Source organism: Phytophthora ramorum, assembly GCF_020800215.1.
Source record: "Phytophthora ramorum isolate Pr-102 chromosome Unknown Phyram_PR-102_s0008, whole genome shotgun sequence".
NCBI lineage: Eukaryota > Oomycota > Peronosporomycetes > Peronosporales > Peronosporaceae > Phytophthora > Phytophthora ramorum.
In genome coordinates, this window is record NW_027150654.1 from 699,578 (window position 1) to 717,736 (window position 18,159).

At 54.9% G+C, this 18,159-nt stretch overlaps 9 protein-coding genes across 9 annotated transcripts; 4 read left to right on the forward strand and 5 right to left on the reverse strand.

Annotated features, from left to right (window-relative positions):
* Positions 1 to 16: 16 nt before the first annotated feature.
* On the reverse strand, positions 17 to 2,302 carry KRP23_9237 (Serine/threonine-protein kinase CTR1; the record flags this gene model as incomplete). Its single annotated transcript, XM_067894769.1, has 1 exon — positions 17 to 2,302. One exon carries the CDS (start codon positions 2,300 to 2,302, stop codon positions 17 to 19), a length of 2,286 nt encoding a protein of 761 aa, XP_067742414.1.
* A 282-nt stretch (positions 2,303 to 2,584) lies between these two features.
* Positions 2,585 to 3,455, forward strand: KRP23_9238 (uncharacterized protein; the record flags this gene model as incomplete). Its single annotated transcript, XM_067894770.1, has 2 exons — positions 2,585 to 2,899; positions 2,967 to 3,455. The coding sequence occupies 2 exons, from the start codon at positions 2,585 to 2,587 to the stop codon at positions 3,453 to 3,455; spliced, it is 804 nt and encodes a 267-aa protein (XP_067742415.1).
* Positions 3,456 to 4,285: 830 nt separating this feature from the next.
* On the forward strand, positions 4,286 to 5,272 carry KRP23_9239 (IQ domain-containing protein IQM2; the record flags this gene model as incomplete). The annotated part of the gene is made up of 1 exon (XM_067894771.1): positions 4,286 to 5,272. The coding sequence occupies one exon, from the start codon at positions 4,286 to 4,288 to the stop codon at positions 5,270 to 5,272; it is 987 nt and encodes a 328-aa protein (XP_067742416.1).
* A 90-nt stretch (positions 5,273 to 5,362) lies between these two features.
* KRP23_9240 (Ribosomal RNA-processing protein 8) lies at positions 5,363 to 6,368 on the reverse strand (the record flags this gene model as incomplete). The annotated part of the gene is made up of 3 exons (XM_067894773.1): positions 5,363 to 5,689; positions 5,773 to 5,905; positions 5,980 to 6,368. 3 exons carry the CDS (start codon positions 6,366 to 6,368, stop codon positions 5,363 to 5,365), a joined length of 849 nt encoding a protein of 282 aa, XP_067742417.1.
* Positions 6,369 to 8,725: 2,357 nt separating this feature from the next.
* On the forward strand, positions 8,726 to 9,883 carry KRP23_9241 (uncharacterized protein; the record flags this gene model as incomplete). The annotated part of the gene is made up of 2 exons (XM_067894774.1): positions 8,726 to 8,848; positions 8,915 to 9,883. The coding sequence occupies 2 exons, from the start codon at positions 8,726 to 8,728 to the stop codon at positions 9,881 to 9,883; spliced, it is 1,092 nt and encodes a 363-aa protein (XP_067742418.1).
* A 117-nt stretch (positions 9,884 to 10,000) lies between these two features.
* KRP23_9242 (Solute carrier family 35 member F6) lies at positions 10,001 to 11,542 on the reverse strand (the record flags this gene model as incomplete). The annotated part of the gene is made up of 4 exons (XM_067894775.1): positions 10,001 to 11,085; positions 11,151 to 11,319; positions 11,379 to 11,388; positions 11,475 to 11,542. 4 exons carry the CDS (start codon positions 11,540 to 11,542, stop codon positions 10,001 to 10,003), a joined length of 1,332 nt encoding a protein of 443 aa, XP_067742419.1.
* A 376-nt stretch (positions 11,543 to 11,918) lies between these two features.
* On the reverse strand, positions 11,919 to 13,889 carry KRP23_9243 (uncharacterized protein; the record flags this gene model as incomplete). The annotated part of the gene is made up of 1 exon (XM_067894776.1): positions 11,919 to 13,889. The coding sequence occupies one exon, from the start codon at positions 13,887 to 13,889 to the stop codon at positions 11,919 to 11,921; it is 1,971 nt and encodes a 656-aa protein (XP_067742420.1).
* A 128-nt stretch (positions 13,890 to 14,017) lies between these two features.
* Positions 14,018 to 15,228, forward strand: KRP23_9244 (E2F-associated phosphoprotein; the record flags this gene model as incomplete). The annotated part of the gene is made up of 3 exons (XM_067894777.1): positions 14,018 to 14,693; positions 14,764 to 14,839; positions 14,925 to 15,228. 3 exons carry the CDS (start codon positions 14,018 to 14,020, stop codon positions 15,226 to 15,228), a joined length of 1,056 nt encoding a protein of 351 aa, XP_067742421.1.
* A 446-nt stretch (positions 15,229 to 15,674) lies between these two features.
* On the reverse strand, positions 15,675 to 18,107 carry KRP23_9245 (Eukaryotic translation initiation factor 2-alpha kinase 1; the record flags this gene model as incomplete). Its single annotated transcript, XM_067894778.1, has 1 exon — positions 15,675 to 18,107. The coding sequence occupies one exon, from the start codon at positions 18,105 to 18,107 to the stop codon at positions 15,675 to 15,677; it is 2,433 nt and encodes an 810-aa protein (XP_067742422.1).
* Positions 18,108 to 18,159: the final 52 nt, after the last annotated feature.

Genomic DNA, 18,159 nt, shown 5'->3' on the forward strand with positions numbered 1-18,159 from the left:
TGTAATGCCACGTAAGTCAGGCGTCATCATGAGAGCGCATCAGATCCTGCAGCCCGCGACGATTGAGTCGCTGGTGCTGCTGCATGAGCACCAGCCGGCGCTTGTCGCTGACGACATCCGTGGAGTTCTGGTCCAGAAGCTCCTGGCGCACCTCATGCTGCAGCGCGTGGAGAATTTCCGTCATCTTCGGACGACGCCTTGGATCCGTGTTCAAGCAGCGTGCAATGAGCTCGCGACGGCATGGCGAGCAAGAGGGCGGAATGGTTGGCCGCAGGTCCCCGCGTGACACTCTCATCATGATGTCGATGGTCGTGTAGTCCTTAGGTAGATCGTGGTACGGCTCGCGCCGCGTCTCCAGCTCTACGAGAATGACCCCAAAGCTGTAGCAGTCTACTTGTGTATCATATCGCTCCTCGCGAAGAATTTCGGGTGCCAACCAGTACGGCGTCCCGACGATCGTACTGAAGAGTTTGCCTGGTAGTAACTGACGTTTCGACTCTCCAAAGTCTGACACTTTGCACGAGTAGGTGCGTGTGCACAGCAAATTGGAGGACTTGAGGTCGCGATGCACTAGCGGTGGATCGCAGTTGTGCAGATACGAGACGCCCTGCGCCACGTCGGTAGCGATCTTCAGCAGCGGATCACTCCAGGCCAGCGTGATGGGGCTACGCAGCAGCGAGAGCACGTCGCCACGTTCCAGATACTCCATCACGAGACCAACGTTAGACAAGTTGTCGAACGTGGCACCAATGAACAAGACGATGTTCGGATGCCGTAGGCATGCCAGCAACTCCACCTTGCTCTTGAAGGCGGCAAGACCCTCGGCTGTAAGGCACGACTGTGCCAATCGTTTCACCACCACATCTGTTTGGTGATACTCGCCCACTAACACTTCGCCGTTCGCTGTCTTGGCTAAAATGTCCTTCAGCTTCAGGTCGGCAAACGGAATGGATACTGTCATGAACAACTCCATGTCACCAGTTGCACCCAACGCTCTCTCTAACGCCTCCTTCTCATCACGCGTCATGGCATTGCGATTTTCTAGTCCGACCTGCTTCACTGAGAGGTCCAGCTTTAGCGTTGTGTTAATACGCTCGGCACGCACTTTAGATGCATACGCCATGCGGGCAGCTCGATCCTCCGAGTACGTAGCCGTAAGCGTGAAGCACGTGGGCAGGAAGACGCACAGGAAGAACAGGAACGCCTCATTACTCATAACGCGTCTGCTTGACGAAATCAGGGGTGTCGCTCCCAAGAAGCACAACATTAGCGTCGTAATCCACTCCGCTACAGCCAGCAGCAGCACGTGCGTGAAATCCAGCTTCATGGCCACTGCAACAATACCAGCGAATGCAGCCAACACCGCCAGCACGCCCATGAGTAGCGAGTATGCCAACTTGCTATCGTAAAGCTGCACCCACGAGAGCATACTCATTTGTCCGTCCACGCCGGAGATTTTCCCCCATTCCGACGTATCATACCACGACGTCGGCATCACCGTATTTGCCGCGCAGACCAGTCCATTTTCCAAACTCAGCTGCAAATTCATCCTCACCCCGACCAGTTCGTGGTGGACAAACACCGCGAGCCCTACGGACCAGCACAGCACAATCAGCGACGCAATGACCTTCCAGTGTCGTCGAATATAGTACACCCCAATCCGAAGCCGCATGCTGCCTTCGAAATACTTGAGCGGCAGCATGCCGTAAATGACTGCAAAAGGTGCAAAACTCCACAGCAGCCACGTGAGTCCTTCGTCCTTGGACATGGGCTCAATGAACGAGACACAGCTGCTCTCTGTAGCATTTGCCGTCCACAGCGGTTCTTCCTCCAGTAGTGACGTCAGCAGATCCACCCATGCGTAGTCGTTGCCCGAGGGTGCAATGCACGTGTCCTTGAAGCGGTGGAACAGGACGTAGGCGGCTCCTTCAAAGGCCACAAGAGCCAGCATGAGTCTCCGAGCCACGGGGAAGTCCACGGTGGACGAGTAGAGCTGGTACGACTCCTCCATCCGCTCGTCTCGGAAGTGGTTACTCAGCAGCTTGAGGTCTACGCGAGGGTCCATGTGCGCCTGCCACGTAGCGGAGCCCTGTGCAGACAGCAATTGCACCCCATTGAGGGTCTGTTCAGCATCTCTGGAGGACGCGGACGAGCTGTGAGAAGAAGATTCCGATGACGAAGACGGTGAACGAGGTCGGTGGTGCGTGATCGGGATCTCTGGGCGACCATCGGGGGTGGCGACGCGATTGTAGACGCTGCCGTCCTCCTCTTCCTGGTCCACGTCCAAATGCCGCTCCATCATCGCAATTGGGATCGATTCAGCGGCCAAATTTGGTATGATGTGAGTTTCTGCCAATGAAAAGCACCAATGTGGACCACATACTACCCATAGCCGGTGCGAATGTGATATGGGTCGCTGAATTGGACCCAAGTCGTCAAATTGGAGCCTCTCCCAAGTCACTTGACGACTGTAAGCCACTTACAAACGCCAAGAGATTCGAGCGGCTACTCACATCAATCCAAGCACAGCGACGCGGACGACACCAAGCTCCTCTTCCGTCCATCCGTGCAACGCCCTGCAGCCATGTCCTCGACGCGGCCGATCCCCATCGGAGGAAGCGGCAGCCAGCGTGGGTCCCCCGTGAACCGTAGCCCCAACGGCGCAGCGATGGTGTCGCACTCGCTGCCCGCAGACATGCACCACGTGCACCTGTCGCGCTTCATGACGAGCACAAACGGCGTAAGATCCGGCGGGCTGCAGCCGCCCAGAGCACCCCTCGTGGGCTCCATGCCCGAGCCGAACTTCCTGCAGCTGGACAGCATGCCCGACTTGGCGCTGGGGCCTCCGGCAGAAACTATTCGAGAGGACTCGCCGCCTCAAGCACCCGCAGTCATTCAGGTGCGTGAACGCTTAATTTTTGCAGGGGTTAACAGTGTCTTAATTTATTTTTGCGGCGGTGATGCAGTTTGCAAGCTCCTGCCCCGGGGATATTGGCTTTTTGCGGCAGGGCAACCCGAACAGAAGCTCCTGGACGCCGTCGCTCGAGCCGAACCTGGCCGAGCACGACGACTTCGACTTGTCCAAGTCTCCTGCGCTGGCGGCCATGTCAGCGCTGAGAGAGAGGATGTCTCCCGGTGGGGTTGGGGGCGACGCAGGAACTACACAGCAGGGCTCGTACAGGTCTTTTAGCGCCGCAGGAACACAGCCCTCAAGGCATTACTACGCGTCCGACGAGTCGTCGAGCTACGCAGTGAGCGCAGAGCTGCTGGAGCGGCTGAGCATTACGTCGGAGGAGGAAGGAGAGGACGCAGAAGACCGGAACGAACGCTACCGGGTGCCTGGATACAACTCGCACATGCCAGCAGATCAGCGACGGCGGTCCGAGCGGCGCGGATCGTACGGCAACGTGTCGGACACTGGCGACACGGGCATCTTTGAATTCGACGACCAATAGACACGACAGGCATTGCGATAAAACAAACTGGAAAATGACAAACAACGAGAAATGCATGGTCTGGTTCATGGTGGAGGAAGCGGTAAGGAGGAAGAACATTGACAAGGCGGCAATCGTGAGCCACGATTGTTGACGAAGTATCTTAGCGTACGTACAAGAATCGTTTCTTTGAACGAAGCTTGCTCCTCCCGGGCGACCAGCGAAAAGACGTTATCGAGATCAGGTTGCTCCGCAACACGTGCAACGGCAACTCGCATCTGCAAAATCCACATGCAATAGTGCGGCGTGGGAGCCTCTGCTTGAAGCAGGTGGCAAAGCAGGCTACCAACATGCTGGCCGTCAGCCTGACGCAAGTCGACGAGAGGGGACTGAGTGGAGCGGATCCCTTCGAGTGCTCTGGATACTGGCGGTCCTCGCAGCCTCGGCTGGGATGTTTGGCCTGGAACTTGCATTGCGCACGGCGGGCAGCACGTTGCCATTGCCTTTTCGTCCGCGACGACATCGGCGAACACTGAGAAATTCAAGACGTCCCCAATCAATGGATTTTCTGTCCACCTGCACGACTTTGACCCATAATAAAGAACCCTTCAAGGAAGAAATCGATCAGGAGGGGCGACGTCAACATTTTCAACTACACCCGCGAAATTAACCTCATAATCAGGGACGGGTAACCCTCCTCGGTCGTCTCATCGCCTAATCCCCGCACAAAATGCACCTACAGCAGGTCAATCGACCAGCGTCGCCACTTCCATTTTGTCGCTCAACCCCCTTTGAAACACCGAGCCCCGAGGCCCCATTAGCAGACGACTGAAATCCCGACACCTCCCAGCATGTTAGTCGACGTGAAGCGGGACATGTGCGTACTACAGCTTCCACAGGACGTGGGCGAGCTCGTGCAGCGCTCCAAACCCACCCCCAACGCCCAGCAACAGCCCCGCGAAGCAGTCCATGCAGTGGATCGCTGGAGACAAGTTCGCACTCGGATAGGGCAGCTGACACGCGGCATGAAGCGCTGCAGACGTCGCAGCGTCGACGGCAAGGACGAGCTCACGTGCGGAGCCTCTATCCTGCACAGGGACTTCTGGCTCGAAGCTCTGGACGATCAGCACCGCTACGGATTCCACTTGCGCGCCTTCCACAAGGCCTGGAAGCACGAGGTGGAGAGTCGCAGCGGTGAAGACGCGAGTTTCTTCCACTGGCTCGATCATGGCAACGGCCAGAGCGTGGACCTGCCGGAATGCACCCAGCAGGAGCTGCGCACGACACGCGTGCAGTACTGCACGGCTGAACAGCGTAAGCACTACGAGCTCAAGTTCGTATCAGACGGAGAGGAAGGTGTGAGAGTGCGGTACGCGACATCGGGACGCGTGGTGCACACGGACGAACTCAGTAAGTGGATCTTCGTCATGGACCTCTCAGGACACATGTACCTTGGCCGCAAACGCAAGGGCCGCTTCCATCACTCGAGCTTTGTGTCGGGGGCTCCGATCTTCGCAGCAGGGAAAATCATCATCAAACACGGTGTTATCCTTGCAATTGAGCCGCACAGTGGCCACTTCAAGCCGCGGTTAGAGAACCTCCTGGCTCTGTGCTCTATGCTGGCTAACCACGGCGTGGAAGTCGACGACATCGCCTTCATTAAGCCCAAGAAGTGGACCTGTGTGTGGCCCTTTCCACCTCAGCCAGACCTCGAACTTGAGGATTTTGCTGGTGCCTCGGACACGGACTACGGTGCCGATAAGTCTGACACGGACTACGGTGCCGATAAGTCCGACACTGAAGAGCCGCAGACGCTACTACTTGGATTGGAGAAGTAGAGTGTAGATAGCTTGCCTAGTGAAGTGTGGCGTTCGTATTTATCCCGACTTGGCCGTCTCGAATAAATGTACTATTTGGCGTGTTCACCTCTATCGCCGCTTGTACTCGCACGCCTTCAGCTCAACAGGTCGAACGTTTTGCGGCTTGCGAGACGACTTGACAAACTCGAATAGCACGAACATCTTGTTGCGCTCGTCCTTGCTCTTGCAATCAAAGCCCATCTTACTCAGAATCTGTACGAACCCGACGATTCCGCCAAGCGACTCACTTTCAAAGCGGCTTTTCACCTCAGCAACTTTCAACACACCTCCAGGCTTCAGCACGCGATACACCTCACGCACGTACTCGCGAATGCTCGTCCCCATCAGCGCCAAGCAGTACACGCCGATATCAACACTGGCGTCCTTCAACGGAACCTACATCACAAACAAACAAAAATCAACCAGATCACATCAGCTCGCTAGCTCCACAGTACCCAATAGCTTCTTATCCAACGTACATCAGCAATATTGCACGCCGTAACATGCGGCTTGCGCGACACCAAATCAAACGAGTGCACTGTGTTCGGCACACTCTCGGCCAACCTGGCATCTCCACAGCCGAAATCCGCCACAACCGCCTTCGGGTGACGTCTACGATAGTCACAAAAAGCAGGGAATGTCAGCAGCACACTCAACTTTTAAACCTCAGAGCGTCGGCAACGCACTTGACGTAATCGATGAACGTGTCTAGGGGATTGGTGGGCCACTTGTCGGCCTGCTCTCGGAAGCCCTGGTGGTACACGTCGAAGAGCTCTGGGTCCTCCTGGAACGTGGAGAAGGCGTCGCCACCCGTGCTCGTGTACAGCTGCTCGTTCAGCATGCGGAACTTGCCGCCGTCGAGTTTGCGCCGCATCTCGGCCAGTCGCTCGGCTGGAGTCAGCGCTTTGGTTTTGCCCTTGGCCTTTGCAGGGTTCTGCTGCTGCTTCTGCTGGGATTTCGACACGGCTGCGACCTGCTGCGTCTTGTGCTTCTGGTGGAATTTCTTACTTCCCCCAGAAGAGGCTGGTTTGCCCTTGGCGCCGCCTTTGCCAGCACCTCCACGCTTCTTGCCCATCGTAGCTGCTCGCCTCGAGAACTGGATGAGAGCAGCTCGAACTTTTGACCGAATTTAAGATGAAAATTACACAAATATCCGAATTTAAGTAGTCCACACCTACATGGTGTATGAGTTGTGTCAAGTTGAAGTGCTTGATGCAAAGGAGCCAGCACGGTGTCTCGCTCGTGATGGCGCAAAGGCAGATGGAGTTCGACAAGTACATGCATGGCGAAGCAGAGTATCGAGTCTTTCCATCGTTGTGAGTCCCACGGAGCGGGTCTCGCGCGTGCACGGCACCACCAGAAGCCTGTGATTGGCGGCGGGCATGCTGCCTGGCGGTCACCTCAATCGGACGTCGTCGGTTCAATCACGACTCGGATCGGCATCTGTCTTGGACGTCAGGGATTTGCTGGACGACGCGTGGCTGCACCATCGGGATCGCCACAAGGAGCGCGTGCCGGCAGCGATGCGCGTGGCTTGACATCTTCCAGACCGACAGCCGTCACTGCTTGGCTTTTGGGGTCATTGATCCTGCTCACAACTGCTTTGGCGCTGTATTACACAGTCGCAGTCTGAAGAACAAGTTTATTTCTTCTCTTTGACTATGAGTGGGAAGTCCGACATTGCATTCCTGCTCAACCCGCAGTCGTCGAATGATGGGAACCAGAACATGATGACGCCCACGTCTCCGCCGCCGCCCACGTTCCAGCGCCTGATGGATGTAGCTCGGAGCCCCGATGCGCCGGTTATGTCGTCGCTGATACTCTTGGGCTCGTGCATTGCACCACTGGAGAAGAGGAGCATCGCCGGCAAGAAGGGGTCTGTTCCCGTGTTCTCGTTGTCTGCAGTGAGCGAGGTCACCAGTAACTGCGCCGTCGATGACGAAACAAAATTTCAACAAGAAGCGACGACACCAAAGGATGGAACTCCCGCCACAAAGGCCAAGGCAAGGGTAGGTCGAAAACGCATTCGAAAGAACCGATCACTGCCGTGCCAGGTGGAGAATTGCACAAACAACGCTGTCTACCGAGGCTGCTGCGTCCGCCACGGCGGAGGATCGCGCTGCACTGTCTCGGGCTGCTCGAACCGCGCCAAATTGTACAAGCTCTGCTTCCAGCACGGAGGCTTCAAAACGTGTGCAACAGAAGGTTGCACGCGCAAGTCGAAGCGCTACGGTCTCTGCTGGTCACACGGAGGTGGTCGCATCTGCGTGATTCCAGACTGCATCAAGGTGTCGACTCAGGACGGGCTGTGTTGGGCTCACGGCGGCGGCAATCGATGCAAGCTAGAGGGATGCAGCCGTCGCTCGTACCAGAAGTACGGCTATTACTGCGTTGACCACACGTGTCTAAAAGATCCAAGCGATGAAGATCATCTCAGAAAGCACCACTAAAGTTCATCGTTGTTGACACACTAGCTTTCTCGCAGTTATTTTTCACGGGTGTTTTGAAAGTTTATCTCCTGTGATCACGTGTGATGGAAGGATTCAATGTGCACGTGAAACCCTTGTAGGAAATCACATGTGCGGTGATCTTCCCATGTTGATCGTGGTTACTTGGTATTGTACTTAGAAAGAGAATGTATTATTTGAAATACTAAGAATAGTGAGCGGTACTAGCAAGTTTGGTGACTAATGTAATACGCTCCGCCTTTTAACCCAACCCATTATTCCCCGAAGGGCGTCCTATAGGTACGTCGCCTACAGAGGCCGAAAGGGAAACCGAATAGAACCAGTATAATAGCTGCAGGTCGTTAAGATGCACACTCAAATTCTTCTGACTTACTGGTAAGTGAGTTCGCAAGAGGTCCAAACAATTCCATCGCATACCCTGATAGTGCTCTGTAGTACTAAGTGATGTGAGAATCTTCGCGCACATGGATAGTTGGTACGATCAGTGTGCTCTTTCGGCACAGCAACTATCTGTCGTCCAGTCCAGTCTAGTATTATATGTACGCGGCGTGCGAGTTAGTTGCGGTCCGCCCTGTGCTTGTTGATCTTGCTCTCGTAGCGCGTGTTGTACTGCAGGAGAAGTTCGCGTACTTGTGCCCAAGGCTTCCGCCACCATCTCGTGGGGACGATTATTTGCGTAAAGTTGTCAGTTCGCCATCACGTGGGCGGAGATGTTGGCGTTGTCGCGTTCTTGCAGAGGAGAGATAAGTATGTTCATCAGACTTCGACTGCACGCACTAAATTAGTTGTGGGCAGGAATGACGACCCAAGCCATGCACTGACGGCTGTCCGGAAGATATCTAGCCACGTGCTTCGCTGGAGCGTGAATAACGTTTAAATTTGACAAAAATATGTAAGCTAGCTCTATTTTTGCTCGTTGGTGGAGCCACCAGACTGTTAGCTTGCCAATTTGGCAGTGCCAGCAATGATGATCCTGGATAGTGTGTCGGAAAAGCTGCGCTCCAAGCATGTGCGCACGCTAGAGCTACTACAGAAAACACTGGATGAAAATGTCGAGCTGCGCGAACGCGTCGCGAAGCTACAAAAGGTTTGTTAGGTCTTACTAGCTACGATACCTGAGCTTCTTGCAACCAACCAACCACCTTTTTGGTAGGGTACACTTCACCTTGGCCAAGGACTTCCACGCTCGAATTTGTCATCGGAACTGGAGGAAGAAATAGAGCACCTCAAGGAAGAACACATCTGTAAGCTGAAAGAGGTCGAGGAAGCAGCAACCGCGAAGCTAACCGAACAAGCGCACGCGATTGACACACTTTCAGCTGCAAACAGCAAGCTAAAGAACGATATGATCACGATGGACGTTGCCTTACGTGACGCACGCGGTACACTTAAACACGAGCGGCATACCTGGAATGGAGAGCGTGCACAGCTTGAAGCTACCATAATCGAAGCGACGAAGACTCTACCACCCGCAAGCCCCGGTCGATTCAAACGATCTCACCCGCAAACTGAGGGTGTGATTGAGGACGAAAAGTCGAATCAAAGACTTGAAGCGGAGCTCGAATTGAGTCGACAGGCGTGCACAACTGCGGAAGCTGCGCATCGGTCAGCCGAGGCACATCTTGTCGAAGTGAAAAACGATTTCGAGCGTGTTTTCAAAGAGGCTGCAGCTCAGCGGGAGCAAATAGCAGCGTTGCAGTCACAGCTCGCTGCGACACAAGCACACCATAAAACCCTTCTCGAGGACCTTAAGACCGTGCGAGAGCGCAATCGAAATCTAGAGGACAAGCCTGCGAAAGAGCGGCCGCCAACACCAACGACAAAGCTCTTGCTCCAACAAAAGACGCTGCTAGCTCGACTGCAGGAGGCAGAAGAGAGCTACTCGAAGCTTGAAGGTGACCATCGAGCTCTGCAGTCTCAAACTGCTAGATTGCAGCAGCAGCTCGCAAACGAGATTGCGCAGCGAAAAGCAGACGCCACCGAAGCCGGCATCTTCGCAATACACGTCGAGCTGAAACGCGAAAACTTCCAGTTGCGAGCGCAAGTTGAAGAGCTGAAGGCGTTGCAAAAGCGCTTTCTGACATCCGCAAAGAAGAAGACCATGAGCTTCCCATCCCTCTAGCAAATACTTCAACATCACTGGCTAAACGCTCACAAACAAATCTTTCATTGCTCTATTGCTTTCCTCCTCTCGCTACACACAGCACACCACTGCTGCGCACCTGACAAATGGACCTCATCAGGCCTCGAGAGATCCGTAGGTGTGTCCAGCGGGGTCAATACGTCGTCGAGTTTCCGCGTCCGCCAACGGCTGATACTCGGTCATAAACTCACGTCGCACGCGGTCGCGATCATTGGCATTTGGCGTCCGGCGTGCAATTTCAGCAGCCTTCATGGCGTTGCGCGTGATCAATGGAGAGCGTGAGAACGCAGACGCAGTGAGCGCCTCCGGGGTTCGAATCGGCGTCAAAGCTTCCTCCAGCGGCTCTAGGTACACGAATCCAGGTAGCCGCAACGTCCCATTGTACACTGCCGTCCCCACCAGCAACGTCAACATGCCCACAAGCTGCAGCCAGCTCCAAATGGTCCATCGTTCACCGAATTCGCCATGCGTGAACATGTAAAACAGCAGCAAATCTGCGCCCCAGACCGTAATCGGCCTGAAATTGTCCAGGATCGCGTGCCAAATGGAGTTCAGCAGATACGTCACCGATACCGCGAACACGTTATAGCCCAGAATCACCAAAAGGTAGATTAGCACCACCACCTGAGCCAGTCCACTGTTCATGAGCATCTGGTATGCGTCATCGAATCTTTCGTTCGAGCCTAGATCATTCCCCGGGACGAAGTAGGCAACTGGATACACAATAAAAGTCGTCAAGATCAAACCCCAGAGCCCTTCCATACCCACCACCACCAGAGGGGGCGCACTGTCGCCTTCGTCCATGAGTTTCTCTTCGAAAACGTATTGTACGGCTTGGATGGCACAGCTCAGCACGACCATAAACACGCCGAATGCTGGATGCTGATTAGCCGAATTGTTGTCCTGACTGTCGGCGTCGGCGAGGCTCGTGGCCCCCACCATCAGCGCCGCCAACATGTTGAGGCCGATGCCGATCCACATGTAGCTGCGAAGTCGGTCTTTTAGCACAAAAACCTTCAATAGCGCCACAAACACGATGACTGTGCACTTCATGAGCTGGAAAACACTGACGGTGACGTAGAGAAGCCCGAGATTCGCGACAAAAGTTGCAATCAGGTCGAAGGCTGCGGGAAACGCCAGCAAAAAATACATTTTGCGCGGAATGCGGTAGCGGTATTTCACTGTTTTGCAGTGAAGAAAAGTTAGTTTTGTTGGTATTACAGGCGTAAACGAGCGCAAAACTTACTGCCGTTGCGGTTGTTGCGCCGCCACTGACGCTCCACGTGGTAGTGGTAAGCCCAGTGGATGGGCAGCGCGAAGACCATGGCCAGGAACATGAGCCACGTCTGGAAAATGGGCTTTTCGAACTTCTTCACCTCTCCGTCCAGGCCCACCGAGTCCACACCGTACAAAATCTGCCACCAATTGTCAGTTGCAGAACGGTGCAAATGTTGTGGTAGAAATCTAATCGCACCTTGCCGGTTCTGTATTAATTGCAAGTGCAAAAGTGTTCTCATAAGATTAGTGGATTGCGTCGACGTTGCAAGGCGGAAGCTGCTGCAGGACGTACAGGGTGGTGCCCGTGCCGGTGATGAGCCCCATGCCGAAGACCAGCGCTTCTCTCGTGCCACACGACATGACTGATGCGTCCAAACTCCAAAGGTCTTTCGTCTCGCGCGGCTAGATCGATTATGAAACCAGAAAAAGATACCTCCAGAAGGCAAAGATCCCTTCCATTTTGGCCAATCGACGACGTGTATCAACTCTATGGCACGCGGATTGGTTGAAATGGAGCGACTGTATTTTGACAAAAGTTGGTGAGGTATACAAAAGACAAGTTTAAAGCGGAATCAGAAATGTGACGTGTGCGGAGGGACCAAGTACGTCGACGGCAATGACTGGCAGGGAGCGAGTGTCCTGCACCGGCACGCAATGCATCCAGTGCAACGAGCAGTGAAGGTCTCTGCCACAAATCAACTCGGTACCTGTTGAAGTTGCACGTTAAGCATACCAGTCAACTCGAGCTAGTGCCGACCGGGTCTGTAGGTTCTATTGGTCCTGGCTGCCTCACAGTGAGGCCCCGCAGCATCGCCGCGTAGATTTGCCCCGAGGGATCGCTCGTTAGCTTCTTGCAGAGCTCCGACACGGCTTCGTCCGTAGTGCTAGTGCCAGCCAAAGCAGCCACGAATTTCTTTCTCTCCGTTTGATACTTGAATCGAGCCAGCGACGCCGAGTCTCGTGTGACCCCGCAACGTTCGTACACTGCTGTTTCTAGCGCTTCCAACCTCAGGGCAGTGCCTGCGTCCAAGAAGCTGTCGGGTGTCGAGTTGCTGACTGGATCGTCATCCGTTCCGGTGTCTCTGATACTGCTGGCAGCTCTCGATGACGCTCGGGTAGCAGTCTTTGACGGTCGAGGTGCAACACCGGAACTGCCGGTTGTGGGTAGATTGCTGTTGGTTTTCGAAGACACGCCGGACCAATCCAGTTTGTGGAAAACCACTTTGTACGGCTTGCGCTTGAGAAACCGTGGTGCGTTAGCTTTCGCTTGAACCTCTTTTTGTTCTTCTTCTTTTGGCGGTGAACTCTCGATCAGTTTGCTGTGTTTCTGCGGTCTCTTTGATGGGAAAAAGCGTCGGCCTACCTTGGCCGTGGGTACGGGGGTGCTTTCACCAGTTTCGGACGAGGCCACAGAAGATGGAGAGGACGGAGGGGACAGTGCTTCCGCTCGGGAGATACGACCAATTGGACTTGACAGCGAGTCGTTTAGTGAAGTAGCCAGAGGTTTTAGCTTCTCTAACTTGGCTGTTGCTTGGTCGGTGGATTGAAGGAGTCGCTGTCGTTGAAGTGACTTGACTGTCGTATTTCGCTGCACAGGCGCAACAGTTGACGTCTTCTTCATTCGCCGAGCGGGTTTCTTCGGTTCTTGTACTTGCGCTTCTTCGTTCGCGTTCCTTGGGCTTGCTGCGTTCACGTACGGGACCATCGTGATGCTGTCTGAACTCGTTTCACGCATCAAATAGCAAACACTGACGCGGAGTCCACCGCGGGCTGTATGCCCCGGATAAGCCTTTTCAAGTGGAAACCATCGGCATAAGGCGTACTGAATCGCCAGCGGCGTCTCGAGCAGGAACAACGGGATCCCAACGACCCCCAGCGTGCTTGCGTTACCGCCTCTGCTACTTCCAGCAGCCTTCACGATTATACTGGCACTGCATTCGTCAATTACGCTCTGAGGCGAAGCCATCTCATGCCTGATACCGTTATTCAGGTCTATGGCGAACCGAAGTGAACAGTCTTGCAGCAGAATTTCCGCGCTGCTGTCTTGAAAACTCGAAACAAACTGCCTCGGCGACACAGCACGCGCGATTACGTCAAACTGCCGCTTCAGCAGCAGCTCCGCTTCGACATATTTGCCATCAAAGCTTCCAAGAGTTAGATCGCGGGCAGCAACCAGCTCGATCACCACCTCGAACGGGGGAAGACCAGTCTGTGGTAGGAATTTGGCTGGAGTGGTGCGAACATCCATTGGAGCAATGATGTTTGCTTTTGCTAGAGGCTCGGCAGGTCTTTCAATCTTCACAGCAATCAACACCGACGTAGAAGGGAGTTCTTCCTCGTCCTCATCTGCTACAGCTCCTCTCTGCACGGAGCGTATTCGACGCCGGACAAAATATTGGATAGCGCGTGCTGATCTGTGTCTTTGGGCCTTAGCCGCCTCTCGAGCTACGGCCACTCGCTTCTGCTCACTGGCAAAGCTTTCAGTTTTGGAAGCACCACCCGCGTTATCCTTCGCGGTATCGCTGCAGGCTCCAGTACGCTGACGTTCCTGTGCCACGTTGGTGCCGACAGTCAGCAAAAAATGTCGAAGATGCACTCGAAGCAGCTTTTGCTGCGTGGCCTCCGTTTGTCCAGCATGACGAGTATCAAATTCCCGCCGCCTTCGCGCCTTGAACGCCTCGTACGTCTCGCAATCGCCCTTGGACATGAGTTCCTGCTGCCATGCTACGACCCTTCATGGAACATGGCCACAACCGTTTCAACATTGACCGTGTGTTGCAAAGATCGCTCTAATTCGTGTTTTCTACACACACAATCGACCTTGCAGCTTCCAGCATGCACCAGCCACGCCATGGCGCCGACGTCGCCTTGTCGGACTACAGCGCCGACACTGAGGACTATTTCGCGTTTCTACCCAGTGACGAATCCATGAGCGACGTCGAGGAAGATTCAGCGTCATCTGCAGCGGCTGCAACCCTCGACCCGGTGGAGGAATTGGCATCAGCGTTCGCGTATTCGGGCTCCATCGACTCGTCTCGCAAGGTTTTCACGCCCATCGGCAGCTTAAACGGCCGTAAATCAAGTAAAAAAGAGGATACGAAGGCTCGACAACCAGTTAAAGCTCCGACTCCGGGGGTGTTCGACCTCGGAGCGGGTGAAGAGTTGAGAGTCTCACCTCGAGCTTTGGAGCAGCATCATGCACGAAGAACGCAGCTGCAAGACGCGCTGGACACTGCTACAGACTATAAAAATGGGGCAGGGAGCGGAGGAGAAGCGCCGTTCCGGTTCAAGAGACTCAAGTTTGAGGACGAGATGGACGTGTCGGGCGCGTCGCCAGCTCCGACGGTCGATCGGGTGGAAGGCCACGCACCGGAGAAGAAGAGGCTGGGAAGACGATGCTCTGCTGGCAGTCGAGCGTCAGAGGACAGTGAGGACGAGATGGTCGAGCCGGACCCATTGTATGATGAGCAGCTGGACAATGCGGACGAGCAGTGGGTGGAGACCAATTTGCGTGAGTTTACTGCTCGGCAGGAGATGGATACTGAGTATGAATTTACTCACGAGTGCTGTGCTTTGAATAGGTGGCGCAAAGCCAGAGACAGATGCGACGCTGTGCTGCCCGTGTTGCTTTGTCACGGTGTGCATGGTCTGTGAAAGGTACGCGTAATTTGGTTGCTATGCTGGTGCTGCCCATTGAAATGCATGCTGATAAAAGTATGGATATGCTTGTTATTTGATGCAGACATGCGACGTACACTAACCAGTATCGAGCCACAGCAGCGATCAACTGCCGCGTCAAGAAGGATGAAATCCTCACATATACGAGTGAAGGTAGCCACGTGCCAGCGTCACTTCCATTCCACAAGCGACAGAATCTTGCTGCGTGTGGCAACAGGGCATCCATCACTACAGGTCAGCAGATTGCGCGGTTGCTACAAGAGGACGAGTTCTACCCGGTTGCATGCTCGGACTGCGGCACGATGGTGGGCGTCTACGACCAAAACCAGCAATACCACTTCTTCAACGCGTTACCCAGTAATTGCTAGCAAATGCACCCGCGCGGCTCAGCTTTTGGGAATGGCGCGCACAACGGTCTCACATGCATTTGCGTGACTACGTGCAGTGCATTGACCTTCACGATAATTATGCTTGTTCGAAGTATTTGAACACGAGGCTTCAGCCTCTGAATATTGTGCTCGACCTAGGCGTCGTCATGGTAGGATGGCGTGTGATGCTCAAAGGCACCGACTTTTGCTTGACCACTGTACATTTCACGCACGCACGATTTCGTGGGCGCTGATGGTTTTTACTTCGCACACACATAAAGCCACTACCGGTAGTTAGTGAGGGTCGCTCGTCTGACAGGCCTCACGGTGCCAGAGGGCTCCGCCAGAGTCGCTTGCTGTTGTTATCTGCTTTTTCGTTGATTTTCAAGGGTTTCCACACTGCCACGTCCAGTGCTCTGTGGCACTGGACTGGTTGCTCGCTTTCTCTAGGCAAGAGCAATGCCTACGTTCTGGACCTTCTCGTTCATCTCGGATACCAACGCCTCCAACAGGAGGGTGGCCTGCGAACGATCGCGCACCTGGCGAACGGCGGCAGCTAGCTTTGCCTGTAGTTCGCGCAGCTCCTCCAGAGCCGACTCTGGCGTCACCGTAGAGCTTGACGCTGCAAGCACTTTGCGAAGCTGCTCGCAAACTTCTTCACTCGTGGGTCTCTCACCAGGATCAATTGAGGTCATTCGCAGTACAAGGTCCATTTCCATTGGGAAATGCTGTCGCGCCTTCTGGGGCACAACACCGTGGCGCACACCCGTAAGCACCTGCGAGCGCTCCATCATCGTGCTGAAGGGGCAGCACAATTCCAGCAAAATAACACCCAATGCAAAGATGTCCGACTTGATCGAGTACTTGGCACTTTTGAGGCGAGTTGCAGCGTTCTTTAGAACACTGCTGCTGCTGAAGCGGTAACCAAGTTGCTCAGGTGACGCGTATGTGAACGTGCCGAGCGCCGTCGTATGATCGCCATCACTTAGACCCAACTCTTGCAGACGCTCGCGTGGGGATACTGCTCCGTCTGAAGAACTGTCAGCAAAAACTGACTTGGAAAGTCCAAAGTCGCCAATCTTCGCCAAGTCGCCGTGAATGAAGATGTTGTCCGGCTTCAGGTCCCGGTGGATCACACCATACGAATGCATGTGAGCTACACCCTGCACCGCGCTCAAGAACAACTTCAGGCCCTCCAGGTGCTTCGCAGATGTGTTAGACCATGCAGAGCGTTCCTCCAGTGAGGATCGAAGCCAAGCCCCGAGGTTCGAGTGCGTTTCTTCACCAAGCTGCTGTCGCTCTTGCTGCGGCGTGTTTAACTGGTCCAGAAAATGGTGAATAGGTTCATGCTGGTCAGCAGCAGTCGGGGTTGAAGGCACAGAGTTTGCCGCGGTGCCGCACAATTCCATCTGAATGTACAGGACAACCTGTGACTTCATGACCACCGGATCGACTGGAGTAGCACTTGAATCAACGTTGACCTCATTCTTCAGCTCGCTGGGTTGACCAAATGATTCCTCGTTGTCAACACACAAACCGACAGAATCCTCGCCTTCGTCCTCGAAAGTAAACCCAGGCGTAGAATACTCGTCAAAACTAAGCGAGTCCGATGAAAACTCCAACGAAAAGGATTGGTCGGCTGCCTCCGAGCTGCTCATGCGCAGTTCGGCTTCTTCATTCAGCAATTCCAGTTGCTGGCGTTGAAGGTCTTGCGGATAAGAGTCGTTCTCAACTGAGGGCACATCTGAGCCACGCACACTTTCCGTGGACGAACTCGTGTGAGCAACACACGCATCTACCTCTGTCCACGCTGTATGGTAGCGCACAACGTTAGGATGTGGAGCCATGGATGCCATCAAGCGCACTTCACGGAGTGCTTGGCTTTCCGCGCGCTTCGCATCCAGCTCCGTTGCGCGGGGAAGGACCACTTTCTTAATAGCATAGTAGCAGCCGTCCACCTTGCTGCGCACCTTGAACACAGATCCTTGACCACCTTCGCCCAACGACCCAACGACCTCGAAATCCTGCTCAAACCGCGAACTCGAAGTAGGAGCATCCTGAGGTGTTAGGGTCATCGTGGCCTTCATCTCCGACGACGACGTGACAATCGGTGGTAGCGCTGCAGCCGCCGCTTTTGCAGACATTTTAGCAGGCATCGAAACCGTGCGCTTAAAGGAAATACTCTGCGGCACCTGTTCCTCCTTGTTGTCATCCGTCGCGGACCCGACAGCCAATGCTGGTGACTCCAATTTCAGCGATTCTAAGAACGCCGCGCGCTTCTTCTGCTCGTCCTGCTGCTGCATTTGCTGCGTCGACTCCTTGGCGTCTCGCTGTTTAAAGAACGTCGGTAGACGGTTAGTCCGCGGTCCGAGCCACTGCGTCCTTCTCTTCTGCGGCGTAAAGAACGCCAACGGGTAGAACGACGACAAGGAAGACAGCGCGGCGCTGCTCTGCGTGCGGCAGGGCACGCGACGCACAGGGGCCGGGGGCGGCGGCGGCATCGGAGAAGCCGCAACCTTCACGCCAGCTGCTCTTGGCACCGCCGTCACCAACACGTCACTCTCCTCGGTCCCTGTTTGGAAGTACCCAATGAACGGGTTCGTTTTGTCCACTGAGGTGCCTCGCCTGCTCAGATGCTGTTCGTCCCCCGCGTCGCAATTCCTGGTGACGCTGCCCAAGTCCGCGAACGCAATGGGCGACGAAGCCACGCGCGGCATCGTGGCGCCTGTCACGCCGTCGTCGAACGCGCCGTCGCTGTTGACGGGGGAGCCAGGCGAGGACAGGCGTCCGCTCAGCTGGGAGGCCGTGGCCGCGCGCCGCACGCCAGGCAGCCCGTTGACCCCATTCTTGGCCAGGCCGAAGGCGAAGGCACTCTGCATGGGCAGAAGAATCGCGGGCGTCTTGGCTGCGTCTGGTACGGACTTGCACTTG